The sequence below is a fragment of the Lepus europaeus genome, chromosome 13 (genome assembly GCF_033115175.1).
Source record: "Lepus europaeus isolate LE1 chromosome 13, mLepTim1.pri, whole genome shotgun sequence".
NCBI lineage: Eukaryota > Metazoa > Chordata > Mammalia > Lagomorpha > Leporidae > Lepus > Lepus europaeus.
In genome coordinates this window covers 21,026,336-21,049,921 of record NC_084839.1, presented here as the reverse complement: position 1 = coordinate 21,049,921, position 23,586 = coordinate 21,026,336, and the positions used below count along the sequence as shown (strand labels likewise).

The 23,586-nt window shown below is 40.3% G+C and overlaps 1 protein-coding gene across 2 annotated transcripts in view; it reads left to right on the top strand.

Annotated features, from left to right (window-relative positions):
• The window catches only part of ATAD2B (ATPase family AAA domain containing 2B), a 207,040-nt gene that overhangs the window by 38,026 nt on the left and 145,428 nt on the right, over nucleotides 1-23,586 (top strand). For both annotated transcript variants that reach the window (XM_062209028.1, XM_062209027.1), the window contains exons 3-9: nucleotides 5,304-5,353; nucleotides 5,993-6,146; nucleotides 7,828-7,930; nucleotides 8,922-9,030; nucleotides 14,012-14,128; nucleotides 17,683-17,758; nucleotides 22,315-22,413. In XM_062209028.1, coding sequence (XP_062065012.1) covers nucleotides 5,304-5,353; nucleotides 5,993-6,146; nucleotides 7,828-7,930; nucleotides 8,922-9,030; nucleotides 14,012-14,128; nucleotides 17,683-17,758; nucleotides 22,315-22,413 — 708 coding nt within the window. The remainder of the gene's footprint in view (nucleotides 1-5,303; nucleotides 5,354-5,992; nucleotides 6,147-7,827; nucleotides 7,931-8,921; nucleotides 9,031-14,011; nucleotides 14,129-17,682; nucleotides 17,759-22,314; nucleotides 22,414-23,586) is intronic.

The window sequence follows — 23,586 nt, the reverse complement described above, 5'->3', positions numbered from 1 at the left end:
TGGAGGATTAACCTATTGCGACACAGTGCTAGCCACAAGAATTAATATTAACTGTGAAAAATAATGAGTCCTAAAGAACTTTGCAAAGGCCACTAACTTTTTTTTTTTTTTAAAAGAAAGATTTATTTATTTGAAAGGTAGAGATACAGATAGAGAAGGGGAGAGAAAGAGAGATCTTCTATCTGCTGGTTCACTCCCCAAATGACTGCATCTGCCGGGACTGGGCCAGGCCGAAGCCAGGAGCCAGAAGCTTCTTCTGGGTCTCACTGGAGGCCCAAGGACTTGGGCCATCCTCCACTGCTTTCCCAGGCCATCAGCAGGGAGCTGGATTGGAAGTGGAGCAGATGGGAATTGAACTAGTGTCCACATGGGATGCCAGCATTGCAGTTGGAGGCTTAACCTTCTATGCTTCAGCACTAGTCCCTGACCACTAACTTCTCTCTCTCTCTTTTTTTTTTTTTTTAAAAGATTTATTTAATTATTTGAAAGAGTTACACAGAGAGAGGAGAGGCAGAGAGAGAGAGAGAGAGAGAAAGAGCGGTCTTCTATCCGATGGTTCACTCCCCAGTTGGCTGCAATGGCCGGAGCTGTGCCGATCTGAAACCAGGAGCCAGGAACTTCCTCCAGGTCTTCCACGCAGGTGCAGGGGCCCAAGGACTTGGGCCATCTTCTACTGCTTTCCCAGGCCATAGCAGAGAGCCAGATCGGAAGTAGAACAGCCGGGACTTGAACTGGCGCCCATATGGAATGCCGGTGCTTCATACCAGGGTGTTAACCTGCTGTGCTACAGTGCCGGCCCCGACCACTAACTTCTTTAAAGAAGTTAGCTGTTGATTTGTGAGTTAATTTTTTTTTTAAAGATTTATTTATTTGCAAGGTAGAGTTACAGAGGCAGAGGCAGAGGCAGAGGCAGAGAGAGAGAGAGAGAGAGAGGTCTTCCATTTGCTGATTCACTCCCCAAATGACCACAATGGCTGGAGCTGGGCTCCTCTGAAGCCAAGAGCCTGGAGCTTCTTCTGAGTCTCCCATGTGAGTGCAGGGGCCCAAGGACATGAACTGTCCTCCACTGCTTTCCCAGGCCATCAGTAGGGAGCTGGATTGGAAGTTGAACAGCCAAGACTCGAACCAGTGCCCATATTGAGTGCCAGTACTGCAGGTGGTGGATTTACCTGCTATGCCATTAGTGCAAGCCCCTGTGAAATAATTTTTTTAAGAGATAGGTAATTGAATAAAAATACGGTTAAAACTGTACCCAGAACTTCTGAGTCTTCATGAGTATTTTGAGTTAGATTAAGAGTTCTGTTAGGGAGAAATTTGGGTTTATATTTATATTTATATTTATATGTGTGTGTGTGTATGTGTATAATTTATTTAATTATTTGAAAGGGATTATTAGAAAATGGGAGAGAAACAAAGAAAGAGATCTTCCATACACTGATTAACTCCCTAGATAGCCACAATGACCAGAGCTGGGATGGTCTGAAGCCAGGTACCAGGAGCTTTTTCATGTTCTCCTGTGTGAGTATAGAGGCCCAAGCACCCGGGCTGGCCTCTGCTGCTTTCCCAGGCACGTTAGAAGGGAACTGGATTGGAAGTGGGGAAGCCAGGTTTCAAACTGGTGCCTACATAGGATGCTGGCATTGCAAGTGGTGGCTTTACCCATTATGCCACAACGCTGCCCCCAAGGGGTTTATATTTTGAAATCCCAAGTTTATCAATATAATTTTTTAAAGAATTATTTTATTTATTTGAAAGAGTTACAGAGAGAGTTAAAGCCAGAGAGAGAGAGAGAGAGAGAGATCTTCCATCTGTTGGTTTCATTCCCCAAATGACCACAATGACCAGAGCTGAGCTGATCTGAAGCCAGAAGCTTCTTCTGGGTCTCCCATGCAGGTACAGGAGCCCAAGTACTTGGGCCATCTTCTATTGCTTTCCCAGGCCATAGCAGAGAGCTGGATATGAAGAGGAGCAGCCGGGACTCAAACTGGTGCCCATAGGGGATACCAGCACTGCAGGCTGGAGCTTTAACATGCTGCGCCACAGCGTCGGCCCCTATCAATATAATTTTAATGATTTATTTTTTTTCTTTATGTGTAGTCATTTATAAATATACATGCTAACTTAAATAGATGTTGCTTACAAACATTTTGAATACAGAATTCCATTTTATTTACTTTTGCCAACTGATATTTAGCTACTAACCATATGCTTAGTTATTTATTTAACGTGGTGTGTGTGTGTGTGTGTGTATGTTGTTGGAGAAGCCAGCCTGGTATTTGATATTCTAGATTAATAAAAGGGCATACTCTGGATACTGACAAAGTATTTGATAGGACTAACTGTACAAATAGAACTTGCTTGAAAATTTCTGTTGTGATCACATGATGAGGGAGGGAGGCATGAAGTTAGGCAGAAGTATAATCACCTATGTTCATTGCTAGAACACATTTAAATTGAGGGACTAAGAGGGCTAAAGTTCTACTGGAACTGGGACTTTTTCTGAATGGAGGTTTAGAATTCTCATAAATCACTAACAGCCTTGGGTAAATATGGGAAAAGGAGAATAATTATTTTTAAGTCTGATATTGTATTAGTGTGTGCCTTTTTAAAAATAAATAAAGTAACCATTTTTTCATAAAGGTTTATTGGAGAAAGCAGAGAACCCACCTGGTTACATTTTAAGTGATTAACTTGGGAATATTGATGTGCAGTTGTTTATTTTTTAAATTTTTTTTTTATTTTTTGACAGGCAGAGTGGACAGTGAGAGAGAGAGAGACAGAGAGAAAGGTCTTCCTTTGCCGTTGGTTCACCCCACAATGGCCACTGCAGCTGGCGTGCTGCGGCTGGTGCACCGCCGATCCAAAGCTGGGAGCCAGGTGCTTCTCCTGGTCTCCCATGCGGGTGCAGGACCCAAGGACTTGGGCCATCCTCCACTGCACTCCCGGGTCACAGCAGAGAGCTGGCCTGGAAGAGAGGCAACCGGGACAGAATCCAGGACTAGAACCTGGTGTGCCGGCACCGCAGGCGAAGGATCAGCCTATTGAGCCGAGGCGCTGGCCAATGTGCAGTTTTTTTAGAAATGTTATTGTGTGGGTGGGGAACTCTTTTTTTTTTTTAAAGATTTATTTATTTTATTTGAAAGGTAGAGTTACAGAGAGGCAGAGGCAGAGAGAGAGAGAGAGAGAGAGGTCTTCCATCCACTAGTTTACTTCCTAGATGGCTGCAATGACAAGAGCTGAGTCGATCCAAAGCCAGGAGCCAGGAGCTTCTTCCGGGTCTCCCACATAGGTTCAGGGGCCCAAGCACTTGGGCCATCTTCTACTGCTATCCCAGGCCATAGCAAAGAGCTGGATTGGAGATGGAGTGGCTGGGACTCAAACCGGCACCCATATAGGATTCTGGCACTGCAAGTGGTGCCTTTACCCACTACACCACAGTGCCAGCCCCAGTTGGCCAACTTTTAAAATCTAATTTTTCTCCCTAAATACCCAAGTATTTCTTCCTATCTTCTTTTTTTTTTTCTCTCCTTTTTATAAAAAGAAATTATAATGGTGAAATGATGACAGTAATCTATGACTGTAATGTGACTGGAATGACTGATGAGTGAGTTTTCTTTTTTCTTAAAACATCTTTCATATGCAGCAAAATAAAAGCCAAGTTAGCTTTGTCTTCTATAGAGCAGACAAAAACCTGATTGTGCTTTTTTCCCAATGATATTGTACCCTTTTCTAGAAAAGTTTTAGTTTTGTTGTTGTTGAATGATTTTCAGTCTGCATTTTATTCTTTTGAAAAAATTTTAAAAATATTTATTTATTTGAAAGGCAGAGATACAGAGAGAGATAGAATGTGTACTTCCATCTGCTGGTTCACTCCCCAGACAGCTGCAATAGCTCAGGGCTGAGCTAGGCCAAAGCCAGGAGCAAAGGGATTCTTCCTGGTCTCCTATGTAGTTGCAGGGGCCCAAGCACTTGTGCCATCTGCTGTTTTCCCAGGTGCATTAGCAGGAAGCTGGATTGGAAATGGAATAGCCAGGACTCAAACTGGCGCCCTTATGGGGTGTCAGCATAGCAGGTGGAGGCTTAGCCTTCTGTGCCAAAGTTCTGGCCCCTTGAATATTTTAAAAAATGTAAAATTTTACCCAGTTGGCTTTGTATTCAGCCAGAATTTATTTGGTGCCAAGACTTGTGAATAAACTGATCAAGCTGAGTTGATGCTATTTAGGGATCAAAGCCAGAGTATATTTATGAACTAATAAATTGATTTTTCTATATGGTTTTAGGTGGATTTTGAGGGCTGTTTCAGAGAATTTCAGAAATGTCACATTGTTAGAATATCTATGTTACTTTAAAGTTACCCCATATGCCTGGAATCATGTATATCAAAAAGTTCTCTTTTTTAAAAAAATATTTATCTATTTGAAATAATTGCAGAGAGGGGGGAGAGAGAGAGAGAGAAGAGAAGAGATGAGAAGAGAAGAGAAAGAGAAAGAAAGAGAAAGAGAAAGAGAGAGAGAGAGAAAGAGAAAGAGAAAGAAAGAGAGAGATATCTTCCATCCACTGGTTCACTTCCCAGATGGCTGCAATGGCAAGGCTTGGTCAGGCCTAGGCCGGGAGCCAGAAGCTTCATCCAGGACTCTGATGTGGGTGCAGGGGCCCGGCTGGTGCCCATACAGGTTGCCAGCATCACAGGTGGTGGCTTAACCTGCTATGCCACAGCGGCAGCCCCTAGTTTTTGTTTTTGAAGTTTCTGATTATTCTAATAAGTACTCTTTTTCTTATGTCTTCATGTTTTATGCATTTCCTTTAGTATCTTCCTATTGAGTTACAGTTCTCTTCCTTCACTCAAAAGGGAAAATTGTAAAGTGACTATTTTGAAAAATCAGCTAAGTTTTCATTTGTCAGTTTAAAATGTGTAATAAATATTTTGAAGAAATTATTAAATGATATTGATATTCAAGCACCTTTTTTATAATTTATAAATCAATAATTAGTGTCTTGCCAGTACTACTTCTAGCATCCATAATTAATTAAAATATTTTTCAGGTTAGTTTATGGTATGTTAAGCTTAAGCCTTTTCATTGTGATTTTAATTTGTAAAGTTGATGATAGAGTAAATTGTTTATGTTATTAAAGCTTTTCTTGAATTAGTTGATTTTTAACTAGCTATTATATTTTATTGATTCCTAATTACCAATCTTATTTTTAATATTAAAAGCATATTATATTAGTAATAATATAAAATAATTCCAGTAGTATTTTTTTTCTTGCTTATCTATTGCCTATTAAATATAATTGTGTTCTAGGTTAACTTCTCAACCTGGTGCTACATTACCAAACGGACATAGTAGCTTATGTGAGTATTCTTTTATGAAACTGGTTAGTATTGAAATTCTTATAAGAGTAAAGCATTAAAGTAGAGAAAGGTAGAGTGTGATATTTCTTAGAGATTTATTTTATTTATTTGAAAGACAGAGTTACAGAGAGGCAGAGGCAGAGAAAGAGAGAGAGGTCTTCCATCCCCTGGTTCATTCCCCAGATGGCTGCAATGGTGGGAGCTGAGCCGATCAAAGCTAGGAGCCTGGAGCTTCTTCCAAGTCTTGCATGTGGGTGCAGGGGCCCAAGCACTTGGGCTGTCCTCCACTGCTTTTCCAGGCACAGGGCACTGGATTGGAAGTAATGCAGCTGGGACTTGAACTGGTGCCCAGATGGGATGCCGGCACTGCAGTCTGGAGTTTTAAGTCACTAGAGTGGTTTAATAGTATGTTTATTATACAGTTGGAAAATAGCTGGATTTCAATCATAATGTATATAACTGCTAAACTTTCAGAAATTATTATAGCAAATAATTTAAATTATTGAAAAATAGTCATGGAAATGTTAGATTATTGAATATTAAAGCCATTTAAGACAGTTATATTCAACTTAGTCTTTTTAAAAATTAGTTTTTTCTCTCTTTTTGTACTTTGAAATGGAAATATCTCTCTTTTTACAGCCCTTCGAAGCCATCCCCTTCGAGGGGAAAAGAAGGGAGATGGGGACCTTTCTTGTATAAATGGTGACATGGAAGTCAGAAAAAGCTGTCGATCCAGGAAAAACAGATTTGAAAGTGTGAACCAGAGTTTGTTATTTGACCAACTGGTAAATAGGTATGACTGTTTATGCATTAAGCAGCTTCATTAAAGTATTTGGTTTTAAGTCAGTTATTGTTTTAAAAACTAACTGAACCACTGACTTTGAAATAAATTTAATTTTTGTAAAACTTTGTTTGATTTAATAATAATTAGCAGTGATAGACAGTTTTTTAGTTAAAATTTTCTTATTATTTTGTGTGTAGTTAAATAATAAAAAGTAAATTTTATTCTGTCTTTATTACTGTACTCTTGATATTTGCTCATTTAACATTTGTGGTTTTGATAATTTTTAAGCATCATTAAATTCCATTTTGATATATAGTAAATAGTAGTGTTGTTAGTCAAGATTTTGAATTGAAGATGTTTTGAGACAGGGTGTGGGGTTGGGTCATTTAGCTAGTGAGTGAGCCTACTTGACCATCAGTTCAGCATCTATATCTTCAAAACTTTATTTTCTCAGATTATATTTTTGTCTTAGCCTGTTTGCTGTTACTAGAAGGAAATACACCAGACTAGTTAAACTTTAAAGAAATTTATTTCTCATGGTACCGAGGGCAGGGAAGTCCAGGACTGAGGCGCCTAGGTGATAGAACTTAGCTGCATTATAACATGGCAGAGGGAGGGGGAGGGAGAGGGAATAATGAAAGAAGGAAGTGAGGGAGAAAAGGTCCAACTTAGCCTTAATATAACCAGTGCATCCCACCACAGTAGCCGTAGTGCCCTCATGACCCCGTCACCTCTTAAAGGCCCTGCCTCTCTGCGCAGTTGCTTTGGGGATTAAGTTTCTAGTATCTAACTTCGGGGGGGGGACTCATTAAAACTCTACCGGTGTCACCCTGATTGGCCTTACGATGGGAGATCAGTGTAATTTATATTCTATAGTGCTAGTATCTTATTTGATTATTAATTATTCTAATACTTAGATTAAGTTAAGTTTGTATGTAAATATCTGCATTCATAGTAAATATTATGTGCTTATTAAAAAGATAGAATAAAAATTGCCAAGATGATATCATGTATTTGTTGGACTTTAGTGTTTTCTAATTTCTGAGAATACCTGTTCAGTTAACCTTACTTGGTTTTAAATTTTTTACAAGTCCTTTTATTTCATACAATTTTCACTATTATCATCTCATAAAAAGATTAAATTTGTTTTTCCCAGTGCTGTGGATCTGATAGTTATTTTTAGTGGTATTATGGATTAATTTATTTGAAGTCAGAGAGCTGGCCTGGAAGAGGGGCAACCGGGACAGAATCCGGCGCCCCGACCGGGACTAGAACCCAGTGTGCCGGTGCCGCAAGGTGGAGGATTAGCCTATTGAGCCACGGTGCCAGCTATTTTAATAAATACAAAGGTCTTTCAAAAAGTTTTGGGAAAATGGGCTTAAAAAGTTTATTTTGGTGCAAGATACTTTGAAATCCATGCATAGTTTTTTCATAATATGCATTTCCCATGGACTTTTTGCATATTCCTTGTGTATTAAGTTAGAAGATGATTGGTTCCATTTTTAAATCTTTTTTATTGGCATTGTTTTCTGATGGTGATTATGAAAATATTTAATTATGATATATACAGTTCCATATCAGAGATGATTGTGCTTTGCGTTATTATGCTTTGCTGGAGAGCTTGTTTCATGTATGACATAGTATATGATCCCTTCCTTTTCTTAACCATGGTTGTATTATATGAATATAGTACTGCTGAAGCTGTACTGCAGGAAATGGACAACATTAACATCAGACGGAATCGTCGGTCAGGAGAAGTGGAGCGACTTCGAATGTGGACAGATACAGAATTTGTGAGTATATCAACTCTGGCAGCGATTGCAAGTATAACCTATTGAGTAATTCGAAAGGAGAATGAGCAGCATTTGAATACTTTTCAGTTAACACAATTGTTCCTTTGTCTTCATTTCAAGTTTAGTTTGGAATTTTTCTTGTTGCTTTTTTCTTTCATCCATTCACCTCTTGCCATAGCCGACCCCAAAATGCCCTGTACAGTTTTTGCAGATGAATTATCTTAAAGTGTTGATCTGATTCTGTCAGTCTTCTGATTTGAACCTTTAACTTTTTTTTTAAATTGTGCACTGAATTAATTAAAAATACCTTGACTTTTATAATCTGATCTTTGAATTCTAGAGTGTTTTATACTTCTCTTTATCACATTGAACTTGTTTTACTTTCTTTTGTAATTATCTGATCTGTTTTATTCCCTCCTACTATACTGTAATTTGTTTGAGGGAGAAAACATGTTGATGGCATTTTTAAAAACATTTATTTATTTATTTATTTGAAAGAGTTGCAAAAAGAGGGAGAGACAGAGAGATCTTTCATCTGCTGGTTTTCTCCTCAAATGGCCTCAGTGGCCGGAGCTGGGCTGATCCAAAGCCAGGAGTCAGGAGCTTCTTCTTTGTCTCCCACATGGATGCAGGGGCCCAGGGACTTGGGCCATCCTCAGCTGCCTTCCCAGGTCATTAGCAGGGAGCCAGATCCAAAGTGGAGCAGCTGAGACTTGAACCAGTGCCCATATGGGATGCCTGTGCCCAGGCAATGGCTGTACCTGCTATGCCACAGTGCTGGCCCTGGCATTGTATACTTTTAATATTTTATACATTTTGGTTTTCTTTTGACCTTTACATTTACTAACTTCAGGCAGTTTTTTTTTCATGGATCTGTGCCTTGCAAATATGTGCTTCATAAATTTTACTGAGCAGGCATGTCCCATTGGGCTAACATTATATGTAGCAGAGAATAAATCCTGTGTTAATTGACAGATTTCTCTCTTTAAAGGAAAACATGGATATGTATTCAAGAGTGAAAAGACGAAGAAAATCATTGAGAAGAAATAGTTATGGAATACAAAATCATCATGAAGTTTCTACTGAAGGTGAAGAAGAAGGTTTGTGCTGTACCTTATGGAATAAATACCGGCGTTCAGGTGAAAGGGAAGAAAAATAGTATATACAAGCAATATGTATAAAATATTGGTAGAGGAGTGATTTTTGGCTTTTGAATATATATGTTGTATAACTTGAAATAAATATTCTAATTTTTCATTTTCTTCATTTGGAAAAATGCTTTTACATGTACATTATACATTCTTTTGTAGCATTGATTTCATTAGTAGCCACTGGTAGTCCTTAAGTGATCTAGTCTGCAGCAGTATTTGCCATAGCCTAATTTGCTTATTAGGTGAGGCCTCTTCTACACTTATTTTTTTAAGTGCACATTTTTTAAAATTTATTTTAGAAGATTTATGTATTTATTTATTTATAAAGATTTACTTATTTATTTGAAAGACAGAGTTATAGAGAGAGAAAGAAGGAGAGGAAGGTGAAGAGATGGAGAGATCTTCCATCTGCTGGTTCACTCTCCAAATGGCCACAATGGCCGGAGCTGGGCCAATCCAAAGTCAGGAGCCAGGAGTTTCCTCTGAGTTTTCCATGTGGCCCAAGCACTTGGGCCATCCTCTGGTACTTTCCCAGGTATATATTATCAGGGTTCTGCATTGGAATGGAGCAACTGGAACTCTAACCGGTGCACATCTGGGATGCTGGGACCTCAGGTGGTGGCTTTACCCACTAAGCCACAGCACCAGCCCTGTATTTATTTGAAAGTCAAAGTTACAGTGAGAGAGAGAGGAAGGGAGGGAAGGGCAAGAGGAAAGAGAGAGAGATCAATTTTCTCTGCTGGTTCCTTCCCCAAATGGCCTCAACAGCTAGGGCTGGGCTAGACTGAAACCAGGAGCCAAGAACTCCACCTGGGTTTCCTACTTGGGTGGCAGGGTCTCAAGCACTTGGACCATTTTCCACTGCCTTTCTAAGAGCATTACCAGGAAGCTCGATTGGAAGTGGAGCAGCTGGAACTTAAACCAGAGCTCATATGGATGCAAGCATTGCAAGTGGTGGCTTAATCTGCTGTGCCACAATGATGTCCCCCTCTTTTGTGCTTAGACTCCTCCTAACTTAGTTTATTTTTACTATTCATAGCCTCTATGGGTTTTTTTGAACCTCAAATTTAATTATACATGGAGGAGTAATGGTGAAGTTTGGAGAAAATGGTAATTATATTAATGGAAGAAATTGCATGGTTCTTTTCCAAGGCCTATTCAGATTCTGAACTGAAGAACCCATATTGAATTTTAGGGCTGGAGCTTTGCACATGATGAAGGCACAAAGCAAACTGGCTCCATAGGTTATAAATTGATGACTAGTACACCTAAAGGATTTAATTTTATAGGCATTAGTCTTTTTTTTTTTTTTTTTTTTTAAGATTTATTTATTTATTTGACAGGTAGACTGACAAAGAGGAAGAGGGAGATAGAGGGAGAGAGATCTTCTATCCTCTTGTTCACTCCCCAGAGGGCTGCAAGGACTGGGGCAGGCCAGGCCAAGCCAGAAGTCTGGAACTGCATTCAGGTCCACCACATAGGTGGCAGGGGCCCCGGTACTTGGGCCATCTTCTGCTTTCCCAGGGAGCTGGACTGGAAGAGGAGCAGCCAGGACTCTGAGCACTCCGATAGGAGATGTCTGTGTTGTAAGCAGGTGGCTTAACCTGCTGTATCACAATGTTGGCACCTTGTCGTCATTAATCTTTACTGAAAGAGATTTTCAGAGGATTTGGTGTATCATAAATGCAGATTAGTAGTACTTTACCAAGGGATCGTACTGGTTTCTTCTATTTGTGTAGCTTAGATGAAGGATTGTATTTATTATTCAATATCTGTTATTAATATATTATTAGCCAGTCTTGAAAAGCTGCTATTTCTATGGAAGATATTTTATTGAGCAAATATTATTGTTATAGCTAGAATCTCTATATTGTTTCCTTTGGAGAAAATCAGAATAGATGAGACAGCTTTATAATGTGATCCCACTGGCCCTTTTCATTAACTGAACACCTTTGTGGCATTTCTAACGTAGATATGCCATGTCTAGAATTTTTATCCAGGGGTCTGGTGTTGTGGCACAGCTGGTTAAGCCACTGCTTGTGATGCCCATATCCCATATGGGTGTCATTTTGAGTCCCAACTACCCCTCTTCCAATGCTGTTCTCTGCTAATGTGCCTGGGAAACTAACAGAAGTTGACCCAAGTACTTGGGCTTCTACCACCCATGTGGGAGAACTGGACGTAGCTCCTGGCTTCAGCCTGGCCCAGCTCTGGCCATTGTAGACATTTGGGGAGTGAACTAGCAGATGAATGATAGCTCTGTCTCTGTCTCTTCCTCTCTCTCTGTAACTCTGCCTTTCAAATACATAAATAAATCTTCTGAAAAAGAATTTTTATCCAAAATGAATAGTATATTATTACATTGTATATGCTTTTTGGAAAAATAATTTTTTGATATTTGAAAAATAATTTTTTGAAGGTTTAAAAAATCTATTTGGATACAGGTATTTTATAGTATTATTTAGATATAAATATTGTACTTGCCAGTTAAAATAAAAATTTTTCAGAAATTTGAAGTAAGGGGCCGGCACTGTGCTGTAGCAGGTTAAACCACCACCTGCGATGCTGGCATCCCATATGGGTGCTAGTTGGAGTCTAGGCTGCTCCATTTCCTATCCAGTTCCCTGCTGATATGCCTGGGAAAGCAACGGAAGACAGTCCAAATGCTTGGACCCCTGCACCTGCATGGGAAACATGAAGGAAACTTGTGACTTCTGGCTTCAGCCTGGCCCAGCCCTGGCTGTAGTGGCCATTTGGATCTTCCAGTAGATGGAAGATCTCTCTCTCTCTGTCTTTGTAGCTCTGCTTTTCAAATAAATAAATAGTTAAAAAATAAAACAAACTTTCAGATGTGATGAGTAAAATATGAAGTTCCTTGCAGTTTTGGTCCCACCCCCCCAACACATCATTCAGCATCACTGGCAACTTGAAATTTTTTCTGTGCCCTATATGGTTGTGTCATATTGATAAATGCTTGTGATTATAATCATAAAATATATTGCATTTGGAGACCATATGCCTATTTTAATTTAAATAGATGTCACATCATAACATAGGCCAACCACTTTTTCAAAATGAGTTTTTAGGATTTATGTACATTATAGTTTATATTTTTAAGTGTATAGTTAGATGAATTGTCAGAGTTACCACTCATGTCAAGAAATAAACTACTTTAGGCCAGCGCCTCAGTTCAATAGGCTAATCCTCCACTTTGCGGCGCTGGCACACTGGGTTCTAGTCCCGGTCGGGGCGCTGGATTCTGTCCTAGTTGCCCCTCTTCCAGTCCAGCTCTCTGCTGTGGCCCGGGAAGGCAATGGAGGATGGCCTAAGTGCTTGGGCCCTGCACCTGCACCTGGCTCCCGGAAAAAAAAAAAAAGAAATAAACTACTTTAAACATTCTTAAAGTCTGTTTCATGCTCCCTCTAATTATCAAGTAGTATTTGAATAGTAACTTTATTTAGTGTTTAATTGGACATTGATTGAGATTTTCTGTACTTTGTTAGAAATTTAAATCATCTTCTATGCTTTGTATTTAAAAGTTTCTGAGTAAATCAAGAGACCATGTATGATCATAACTGGTTTATTTAACAGAGAACTGTGTTGACCATTGGTAGGAAAAGTATTATCTTTAACATCTGTATAAATTGCTTTTTATTTTTTAATTTTTTATAGAAAGCCTTTATTTAATAAATATAAATTTCATAGGTACAACTTTTAGATTATAGTGGTTTAGTTTGCCTTTTTTTTTTTTTTTTGACAGGCAGAGTGGACAGTGAGAGAGACAGAGAGAAAGGTCTTCCTTTTTGCTGTTGGTTCACCCTCCAATGGCCACTGTGGCCGGCTCATCGCGCTGATCTGAAGCCAGGAGCCAGGTGCTTCTCCTGGTCTCCCATGCGGGTGCAGGGCCCAAGCACTTGGGCCATCCTCCACTGCCTTCCCGGGCCATAGCAGAGAGCTGGCCTGGAAGAGGGGCAACCGGGATAGAATCCGGCGCCCCAAGCGGGACTAGAACCCGGTGTGCCGGCGCCGCAAGGCAGAGGATTAGCCTGTTAAGCCACGGCGCCGGCCGCCTTTTTTTTTTTTTTAAAGATTTATTTATTTGAAAGTCAGAGTTGGCCAGCGCTGCGGCCCACTAGGCTAATCCTCTGCCTGCGGCGCCGGCACTCCAGTTCTAGTCCTGGTCGGGGTGCTGGTTCTGTCCCGGTTGCTCCTCTTCCAGGCCAGCTCTCTGCTGTGGCCCGGGAGGGCAGTGGAGGATGGCCCAAGTGCTTGGGCCCTCCACCTGTATGGGAGACCAGGAGGAAGCACCTAGCTCCTGGCTTTGGATTGGCGCAGCATGCCAACCGTAGTGGCCATTTGGGTGGTGAACCAACAGAAGACCTTTCTCTCTGTCTCTCTGTCTCTCTCTCTGCCTGTCAGGAAAAAAAAAAAAAAGAAAAAGAAAAAGAAAAAGAAAAAAGAAAGAGTTACACACAGAGAGAGGAGAGAGAGAGAGAGGTCTTCCGCCCGCTGGTTCACTCCTTAAGCAGCCACAACGGCCGGAGCTGTGCTGATTCAAAGCCAGGAGCCAGGAGCTTCTTCTGGGTCTCCCATGTGGTTGCAGGGGCCCAAGGACTTGGGCCATCTTCTACTGCTTTTCCAGGCCATATCAGAGAGCTGGATCAGAAGTGGAGCAGCTGGGTCTCGAACCGGTGCCCATATGGGATGCTAGCACTTCAGGCCAGGGTGTTAACCTGCTGTGCCACAGCAACGGCCCCTAGATTGCTTTGTAATTATATTAATTATGTTGTATCATAATATTATGGCGCTTTTAAATGTCACCTTTGCGGGAATGGTAATGAGTTAAATGTAAATACTCAGTTCTAGAGTGAACTAAATCTTATGGATTAAAATATTGCTCTTTTTTTTCTTTTCGTGTTGGGGAAACTAGAATCTCAAGAGGAGGATGGAGATATAGAAGTTGAAGAGGCAGAAGGAGAAGAAAATGATAGACCTTACAATTTGAGACAAAGGAAAACAGTGGATCGATACCAAGCACCTCCAATAGGTATGCTACGCTAAATAACTTCTTCCCTTTTTGTAGTTGACTAGTTTATTCTGTTGCATCTCTTTTTAAAAAATAAAAATGGTTGAACTTTAAAAAATGAAATCTTTTGTCAGTTCTGTGTATCATTTCCTACACATATCTGCATACACAACCAAAAGAATGTTAATGTACATAGTAACAACACTGAATTATATGAGGCATGTCCAGTTTAGTTTACAAGTTTTATATTCATTATTAACTACTGCTCATGCTTTTTATTACTTTGTAGTGTTTTGAGCTCTTTTTTGTAGAGTCATGATTTTGGTCAAGAATTTTCATGTTCCAAGAGGTTAAATAACTTACCCATAGTTAAATCTAAAAATATGTGATCAGTGTCACAGGTTCTGCTTTGTTTGACTTTTTCCAGATCTTGAGAAATTCCATCACTTTTAACTGAGGTATTTCTTACGTACCTTGAAATTTACTCTTTTAATGTGTGTGCAGTTCAGTGGTTTTTAATACATTCACAAGGTTTTGCAGTTACCACCATTATCTGATTCCAGATTGATTACTAGCATCCCTGTCTCTCCCTAGCCCTTCACAACCACTGATTGACTTTCTGTATCTCCATAGATTTGCTTTCTATCTCTCTATAGATTTGCTTAGATGTGACTGTTTCCTCTGTCTTCTTTCATTTAGTATAACATTTTCAAGGAAGATCTTACGTCTTTTTACTCCAAATCTTATGCTGTAGGGCGATGATTGACTCTTTGGAAGGGATGTCTCAGAATTATCTCACTAGTAGCTTGTCCGAGTATGCAGAAATCTCTCTATCCAGTTAGGAGTCACTGTCATATATAGCAGTGTGACTAATGGTGGAGGTGTATTGTGACAGAAAAGACAGCTTCATTAAAGTATAATTTAAGTGTAGTCTCTTGTACATGCTTAATATGTATCAGTGGAATCATACAGTTATATTCCTTTTCTTGTTTCATCAAATATAATTATTACAAGACTCTTCTGTGTTGTTAAGTGTAGCAGTAATGTGTTTCTTTGTATTGTTGAGTAACATTCCTTTTGTATGGATATATTGCGTTGCTTATCCATTCATTTGTTGATGGACATTAAGATTGTTTCCAATTTGGTTGTTAAAATTAATGAAGTTATGTTATGAACATTCATGTGCAAAGCTTTGGGTGAATATATATTTTCATTTTCCTAGTAAATACCTGGGAGTTGATGACTGGGTTGTGTGGCTAGATGTATGTTTTACTTTCTAAGAAATTGCCAAACCCTTTTGCACAGTGATTGTACCATTTTCACTGAGTGTGTGAGAGTCCAGTTGCTGTTTCCTTATCAGCGCTTGGTATGGTCAGTCTGTTTAATTAATTCAATAGTTAATGTGTTTTCCTAATGATATTGAGTGTTTTTACTTGTGCTTATCTGTCAGCAATGTATCTTTGGTAAAGATCTGTTCAGTTCTCTTGTTCATTTTTTTCACTAATGTTGTTTTCTTACTGAATTTTGAAATTCTTTATATATTCTATATATCCAGACCCATGACAGAGATGTGATTTGTGAATATTTTCTCATAGACTGGGCTTTTTAATTCTCTCTCACTTTCTTTTAAAAGATTTATTTATTTATTTGACAGGCAGAGTTAGAGAGAGAGAAAGAGAAAGAAAGAGAGACTCCATCTTCTTGTTCACTCCCCAAATAGTCACAATGGCTGGGGTTGGGCCAAGCCAAAGCCTGGAGGCTAGAACTTCATTTAGGTTTCCCACATGGAACCCAAGTACTTGGGCTGTCTTCCTTTGCTTTCTCAGGTGCATTAGCTGAGAGCTGGATCGGAATCAGAGAATCCAGGACTTGGACTGGAGCTCATATGGGATGTGAATATCGCAGGCGGCAGTTTAACTGACTGCGCCACAATGCTGGCCCCCTTTTTAGTTCTCTTAATTGTGTCTTCCAAAGAGCAGAGGTTCCTAATTTCAATGAACTCTATTTTGATACTTTTTATATTATTTTTAAGTTGATAAAATTGAACTTTTCATGTATATGATGATATGTTGAGGTATACTTACGTTGAGGAATGGTTAAATCTAGCTAATTTACAAATGTGTTACCTCACATAATTATTTTTGTGTTGTGATGTTGCAAACACATAACATCTCTTTGCATCTTTCAAGAATACAGTGTGTCCTTATTAACTATAGTCATTATTTTGTAGACTTATTCTTTCCAACTGATTGTAATTATGTGTCTTTTGCCCAACATATCCCCAATCACCTATCTCCCTCTTAGTAACCACACTATCTACTTCTATGAGATGAATGTTTTTTAGATTCTACATGTGAGTTCATGTGGTGTTTCTTTTCTTTGTGCCTAGTGTTTTCACTTAATGTAATGCCTTCTAGGTTCCTCTATGTTTTTGCAAATGATAGGATTTTATCTCTCTTTTTGTGACTGAATAGGATTTCATAGTATATATATATATATCACATTTTATTTTTTAAAAGATTTATTTATTTGTTGAAAGGCAGAGTGAAAGAGAGGGAGGAAGATGTATATGTATATGTGTGTGTGTATATGTGTGCATATATCTATATCTATATCTATATCTATCTATATATATATATATACAGAGAGAGAGAGAAAGGGATCGATTTTCCATCTGCTGGGTTACTCCCCAGACTTCTGCAACAGCTGATGACTGAATTCAGTCCTGGTCTCTCACATGGGTAGCATGGACCCAACTACTCAGTCCATCGTCTGCTGCCTCCTACGGTGTGTGCATTAGCAGGAAGCTGTATTGGAAGTAGAGGAGCCATGAATTGAACTAGGCACTCTGGTATGGGATATGGGCATGCCAACTGGCAACTTAATTACCTACACCATATTTAGAATCTTTTTTTAATTTTTAATTTTTATTTTTGACAGGCAGAGTGGAGAGTGAGAGAGAGAGACACAGAGAAAGGTCTTCCTTTGCCGTTGGTTCACCCTCCAATGGCCGCCGCGGTAGGCGTGCTGCGGCCGGCGCACCGCGCTGATCCGATGGCAGGAGCCAGGTGCTTCTCCTGGTCTCCCATGGGGTGCAGGGCCCAAGCACTTGGGCCATCCTCCACTGTACTCCTGGGCCACAGCAGAGAGCTGGCCTGGAAGAGGGGCAACCGGGACAGAATCCAGCGCCCCAACCGGGACTAGAACCCGGTGTGCTGGCGCCGCTAGGTGGAGGATTAGCCTGTTGAGCCACAGCGCCAGCCCATATTTAGAATCTTGATCTGCTCTTCAAAACTCTTTTGTAATTGAGCATACTTTTGGTATTGTATCTAAGAGGTTAATTTTAAACCTAAATTCATAAAGATTTAAGTTAAGTTTATAATGCTTAGTTGTAACTTAATTATATTAGCACAAAATTTTAACTTTTATTGTGTTTCTAGAAGATATTTGGAACTTGAAGACACATGCCTACTTGGGTTCAGTTCAGAAAGTAATAGAAATAATTTCTGCCTTTTTAATATTTGTTTATAAATTTGTTGTTATTTTTATATTATCCTTTTTCTTTTCTTTTTTAGTACCAGCTCATCAAAAAAAGAGGGAAAACACGCTGTTTGATATTCACAGATCTCCAGCACGAAGAAGCCATATCAGGTACATTTTGTTTGTTCTGGAAGGCAGAAATTTTTATCTATTAATGAGAGAGACTAATTGTGCCTTTTTTTCCCCTCTAATTATCCTATGTATTGTGGGCTCACAGTTTGCTTTGACTATTTTTTAGGTAGAGTTACAGACAGAGAGAGGGAGAGACAGAGAGAAAGGTCTTCCATCTACTGGTTCACTCCCCAAGTGGCTGCAATGGCCAGAGCTGGGCTAGTCTGCAGCCAGGAGCCAGGAGCTTCTTCTGAATCTCCTATGTGGGTGCAGAGGCCCAAGGACTTGGGCCATCTTTCACTGCTTTTCCAGGCCATAGCAGAGAGCTGGATCAGAATAGGACTTGAACCAGTGCCTGTATGGGATTCCAGCACCATGGGCCAAAGCTTAGCCTACTATGCCAAAGTACTGGCTCCATGCTTTGATATTTTTTAAAAGATCTATTTATTTATTTGAAAGGCTGATTACAGAGAGAGAGACAGATTGGTTTTCCATCCACTGGTTCACTCCCCAGATGGCTGACATGGCTGGGACTGGGCGAAGCTGAGGCTGGGAGCCAGGAACTCCCATCTGAGTCTCTCACATGGGTGGCAGGGACCAAGTACTTGGGCTTACTTCTGCTGCTTTTCTAAGTGCATTAGCAGGGACTGAATCAGAAGTGGTGCAGCTGGAACTCAAACTGGTGCTAATATGGGATGCCAGGCATTGCAGGGGCACCACAATGCTGACCTCTATTTATTGTTTTACCATCATTTTTCCCTAAAGTTGCACAGTGGGACAATCAAATCTGTGTTTCCCATAGTGCTTTCATTGGGAGTGTTGAATCATTTAGGTTTTAGTATATGTGCTGCCGAAGCGAGCACAAATCATTTAGGTTTTGATACTATTTTTTTCCTGTTGTCTTTTCTACTTTTGGATACTAAGGAAGTTCTTTATTTCAGAAAGTTTTTGTTTATTTATTTTGAGAGGCAGAGAGACAGAGGGGGTCCCATCTACTGGTTCACTCCCCACATGTGATGCAGAATGATTTGAAAACATCTGTGTTAGTAAGGAGAATGTTATGATGTTAAAGACTTAGGAGTATTGGGGCCGGCGCCACGGCTCAACAGGCTAATCCTCCGCCTTGCGGCGCCGGCACACCGGGTTCTAGTCCCGGTCGGGGCACCGATCCTGTCCTGGTTGCCCCTCTTCCAGGCCAGCTCTCTGCTGTGGCCAGGGATTGCAGTGGAGGATGGCCCAAGTGCTTGGGCCCTGCACCCATGGGAGACCAGGAGAAGCACCTGGCTCCTGCCATCGGATCAGCGCGGTGCCCCGGCCGCAGCGCACCTACCGCGGCGGCCATTGGAGGGTGAACCAACGGCAAAGGAAGACCTTTCTCTCTGTCTCTCTCTCACTGTCCACTCTGCCTGTCAAAAAAAAAAAAAAAAAAAAAAAAAAAAGACTTAGGAGTATTGGGAAAATTTGAGTTATTGTTATCTTTTAGAGATTTATTTTTATTTATTTGAAAGGCAGAGTGACAGAGATAGAGATATATTCCATCTGCTGGCTCATTCTACAAATGGCCACAACAGCTGGGGCTAGGCTGGGACTAGGCTGGGGCTAAACCAGGCAAAAGCCCCCCAGACCTCTATCCTGGTGTCCTATCTGGGTTGCAGGGGCCCTAGTACTTGGACTATCTTCTGCTGCATTCCCTGGTGCATTAGCAGGGAACAGGGTTGATAGCAGAGCTGCCAGGACTCAAACTGGTTGTCTGATAGGGGATACTAGTGTCACAAGCAGTGGCTTACCCCATTGTGCATAAAGCAAGCCTCAATTTGGGTTATTGTTGACAGTAGTGTGCTTTGGAGTGTGAACTATGGAAGCACAGATTGTGGGACATCTGTGGAGGTTAATCTGACTTTGAAGTAAATTAATTGTTAGTGATGCTGACTTGTATGATTGTATTGATTTTAATCAGTGTGGTCAGTATTCTACCTTTACTACTTGGATTGGTACAGGGTTGGAGTTCAGTGATTATAATGGAAAAGTAAGGAGGCAGAATCATTCAGGTGGGGAGATTAAAAAGTGAAGTAATAGGGGTAGGCATTTTGCCTCATGGATAAGTCACCTACTTAGCACAGTAGAGTCTGGGTTCAGTTCCTGGCTCTAACTTCCCGCCAATGCAGACTTTGAGGAAGCATTGGTAGTGACTCAAGTAATTGAATTCCTGCTATTTTTATGGGAAAAGTGCCATGAGATTTCAGCTTCTGGCTTTGGCCTGGCTCAGCTCCGAATGTTGCATGTACTTGGGGAGTGAACCAGCAGATGGGAGCTCTCTGTTTCTGCTTCAAAATAAATAACTAAAAGGAAAAAACAAACTGAAATAATAGGTCTTATAGTTGATGCTGAATAGGACAAAAATTTAAGCCAGGAAGAGAGTTGACAAGTTATGAGTAAATGGGTCCCCTGGACAGTAGGTCTTGATGGATTTGAAGTGAAAGAGTTAGCATGTTAGGTGATTATGTTCAAAGAGTAGGTCATTAAATTTTAATATTGCGGAGGTTGACAGCAGTTCATGTGGTGATGAGATCCAAGGTGGGATCATGGCACATGATGTTTAAATGAAGCAGAACTGGAGTGGTTAAAGGACTGTGCGGGTGCTAAATGAAGCCTGGGTAGAGGTGTAGAAAAAGGAGGTGGAATGAATTGATGTAGATGAATAGGGCACATTGGCAGTGATAATGTGGTGAAAGGTAAGGTGATTTAGGTTTGCTTTAAGGTTTCTTGCAAATTACTGTTTGATAGAACTACTAACTGAATATACAATTTTTAAAAAGTAGCCAAATAATTTGACTTGGGTTTGATGAAATTCAGTTTGCAGCACATGTTGAGGTAATACACTTTAGTGGTTTTTTTTTTTTTTTTACAGTATTTTCTAGATATCTTAAGAGATGTCATGAATTACATTTGTAATCTAGCGTTCATTAAGTATTATTTCTCCTTGTGAATGATTTTAGCCCGATATGTTATCTAATCGTTCCATAGTAGTTTTTATTATAAAATATTTTTTCTTAAATATTTTATTTATTTTATAAGACAATCAAATGAAGTTAGAAGTGAAGTAGGAAGTGAAACCCTAGAAACCAGTGTATTATTTCTTCTAGTTCTTTTTTTTTTTTTTTTAAAGATTTATCTTATTTATTTGAAAGACAAAGTTACAGAGAGAGGTAGAGACAGAGAGAGAGGTCTTCCATCTGCTGGCTTACTCCCCAGATGGTGGAAATAGCCGGAGCTGTGCCGATCAGGAGCCAGGAACTTCTTCCGGGTCTCCCACGTTTGTGCAGGGTCCCAAGAACCTGGGCCATCTTCAACTGCTTTCTCAGGCCATAGCAAAGCTGGATCAGAGGAGGAGCAGCTGGGACTAGAACCAGCGCACATATGGGATGCCGGCACTTCGTAGGCCAGGGCTTCAACCTGCTGTGCCGCAGTGCCAGCCCCTGTTTTCTCTAGTTCTTTCAATGTCTAGCCCGTTTCTGGTTATTTGAAAAAGAGAGAATAAAAAACAAAAAAGACAAACTTTATTTTCTATGATTCTAATGTTATTTATAAAACAATGTGAGGCTGGCGCCGTGGCTCAATAGGCTAATCCTCCGCCTGCGGCGCCGGCACACCGGTTCTAGTCCCGGTCGGGATGCTGGATTCTGTCCCGGTTGCCCCTCTTCCAGGCCAGCTCTCTGCTGTGGCCCGGGAGTGTAGTGGAGGTTGGCCCAAGTGCTTGGGCCCTGCACCCCATGGGAGACCGGGAGAAGCACCTGGCTCCTGCCTTCGGATCAGCGCGGCAGCCATTGGAGAATGAACCAATGGCAAAAGGAAGACCTTTCTGTCTGTCTCTCTCTCTCACTGTCCACTCTGCCTGTCAAAAAAAAAAAAAAAAAAAAAAAAAAAAAAAGTGAAAGAAATTCTCTAAATTTGTATGAAAATCAAATTTGTTACTAGACTGGCTTCCTGAACTACTCTGTTTAAGAAATTGTAGGTTCTTGTTTTCCTGTTTTTTTCTTTCTCTCTGTGAAACTTACTACCTTAAACTTTGTAAGATGTAAACTGTGTAAGTGCTAAGATTTGCTGAATGAATGAATTTCCTACTGAGCTACTTGTAGATACTGTGCTTACAGTGTGTTTTAAAATGACATTTGGGAGCCAGCACTGTGGTGTATCGGGTAAAGCTGCCACCTGCAGTGCTGGCATCCCATATGGGAGCCGGTTTGAGTCCAGGTGCTCCACTTCTGATCCAGCTCTCTGCTATGGCCTGGGAAAACAGTGGAAGATGGCCCAAGTCTTTGGGCCCCTGCACCCATGTGGAAGACGCGGAAGAAGCTCCTGGCTCCTGGCTTTGGATCGGCACAGCTCTGGCCATTGTGGCCATCTGGGGAGTGAACCAGCAGATGGAAGACCTCTCTCTCTCTCTCTATCTGCCTCTGTTTCTCTGTAACTCTGCCTTTCAAATAAATAAATAAATCTTTTAAAAAAGTGATATTTGCTGTTTTAATGGTTTTAAGCATTTTGTTCTCTTTCTATAGGAGAAAGAAACATGCCATTCATAGTAGTGATACAACTTCTTCTGATGAAGAACGCTTTGAAAGAAGGAAATCAAAGAGCATGGCAAGAGCAAGAAATAGGTTAGTGAAGTTTTTAGTGTTAATTCCTTGGTATAAAACTGGAAGCACAGTTGGCATTCATTTCTTAATCTGTAATGTTCTTTCATTAACATTGATATTCAACATATATTTTAGAATAATGTACTGACTTGGTTTGGTTTGGGTTTAGTCATTCTTACAGTGGAAATGCAACATTGGGAAATATCTTGTAGATTACTTAATCTGTACATACTCAGTGATGAAATGCTGTATGAGAGTAAAGAAAGGAGAGACAATGAATGGGAGTAGGCCAGTCTATGTGGCAGTATCTGTGTTCTATCTCTACCTACCGTCTAGTCCAAATCTTCTTAATGAGGATGATTTTAGGTACTTAAAATGATTTCAGTACCTGAGTAAGATAAAGTTTCTAATAAAATTATTGCTGGAGCCTTTGGATTTTTGTTGGGAAGCTTTATTTTGCTTTTGTTACTGCCTCTGGGGGTCTTTGCCTAAATAGGGTAAAGATTGCTACATGGCTCATCAAAACCTTTATATTTTCATTGGGGGAGAGATTCTGTATTTGTATAGTAAATAATTCAAGTGTCAAATTTATTTTCATATTTTTAGCATGTACTTTTAATAAAAAGATATTATATTTAGAAAACTTGTACTTAGCAAAGCATTTCTATAATTTGGTATTACATACTTATTGTAGAAGTACCATGTTTTTCATTTCGCAGATTTTGGAAACAAGTTTGGATTAGTGTAGATTATAAACTAAGAATGAATTCCTTGCCAGTGCCATGGCTCACTTGGCTAATCCTCCGCCTACGGCGCTGGTACCCCAGGTTCTAGTCCCAGCTGGGGTGCTGGGTTCCATCCCAGTTGCTCCTTTTCCAGTCTAGCTCTCTGCTGTGGCCCAGGAAGGCAGTGGAGGATGGCCCAAGTGCTTGGGCCCTGCACCTGCATGGGAGACCAGGAGGAAACACCTGGCTCATGGCTTTGGATCGGCGCAGCACGCTGGCTGTGGCAGCCATTTGAGGGGGTGAACCAATGGAAGAAAGACCTTTCTCTCTCTCTCTCTCTCTCTCTCTCTCTCTCTCTCTCACTGTCTAACTTTCCTGTCCAAAAAAAGAAAAAGAAAAAGAATGAATTCCTTGAGTAGGTGATAGCAAGAAATATGAGAGGAGTCTAAGCTTTTTTTTTTTTTTTTTT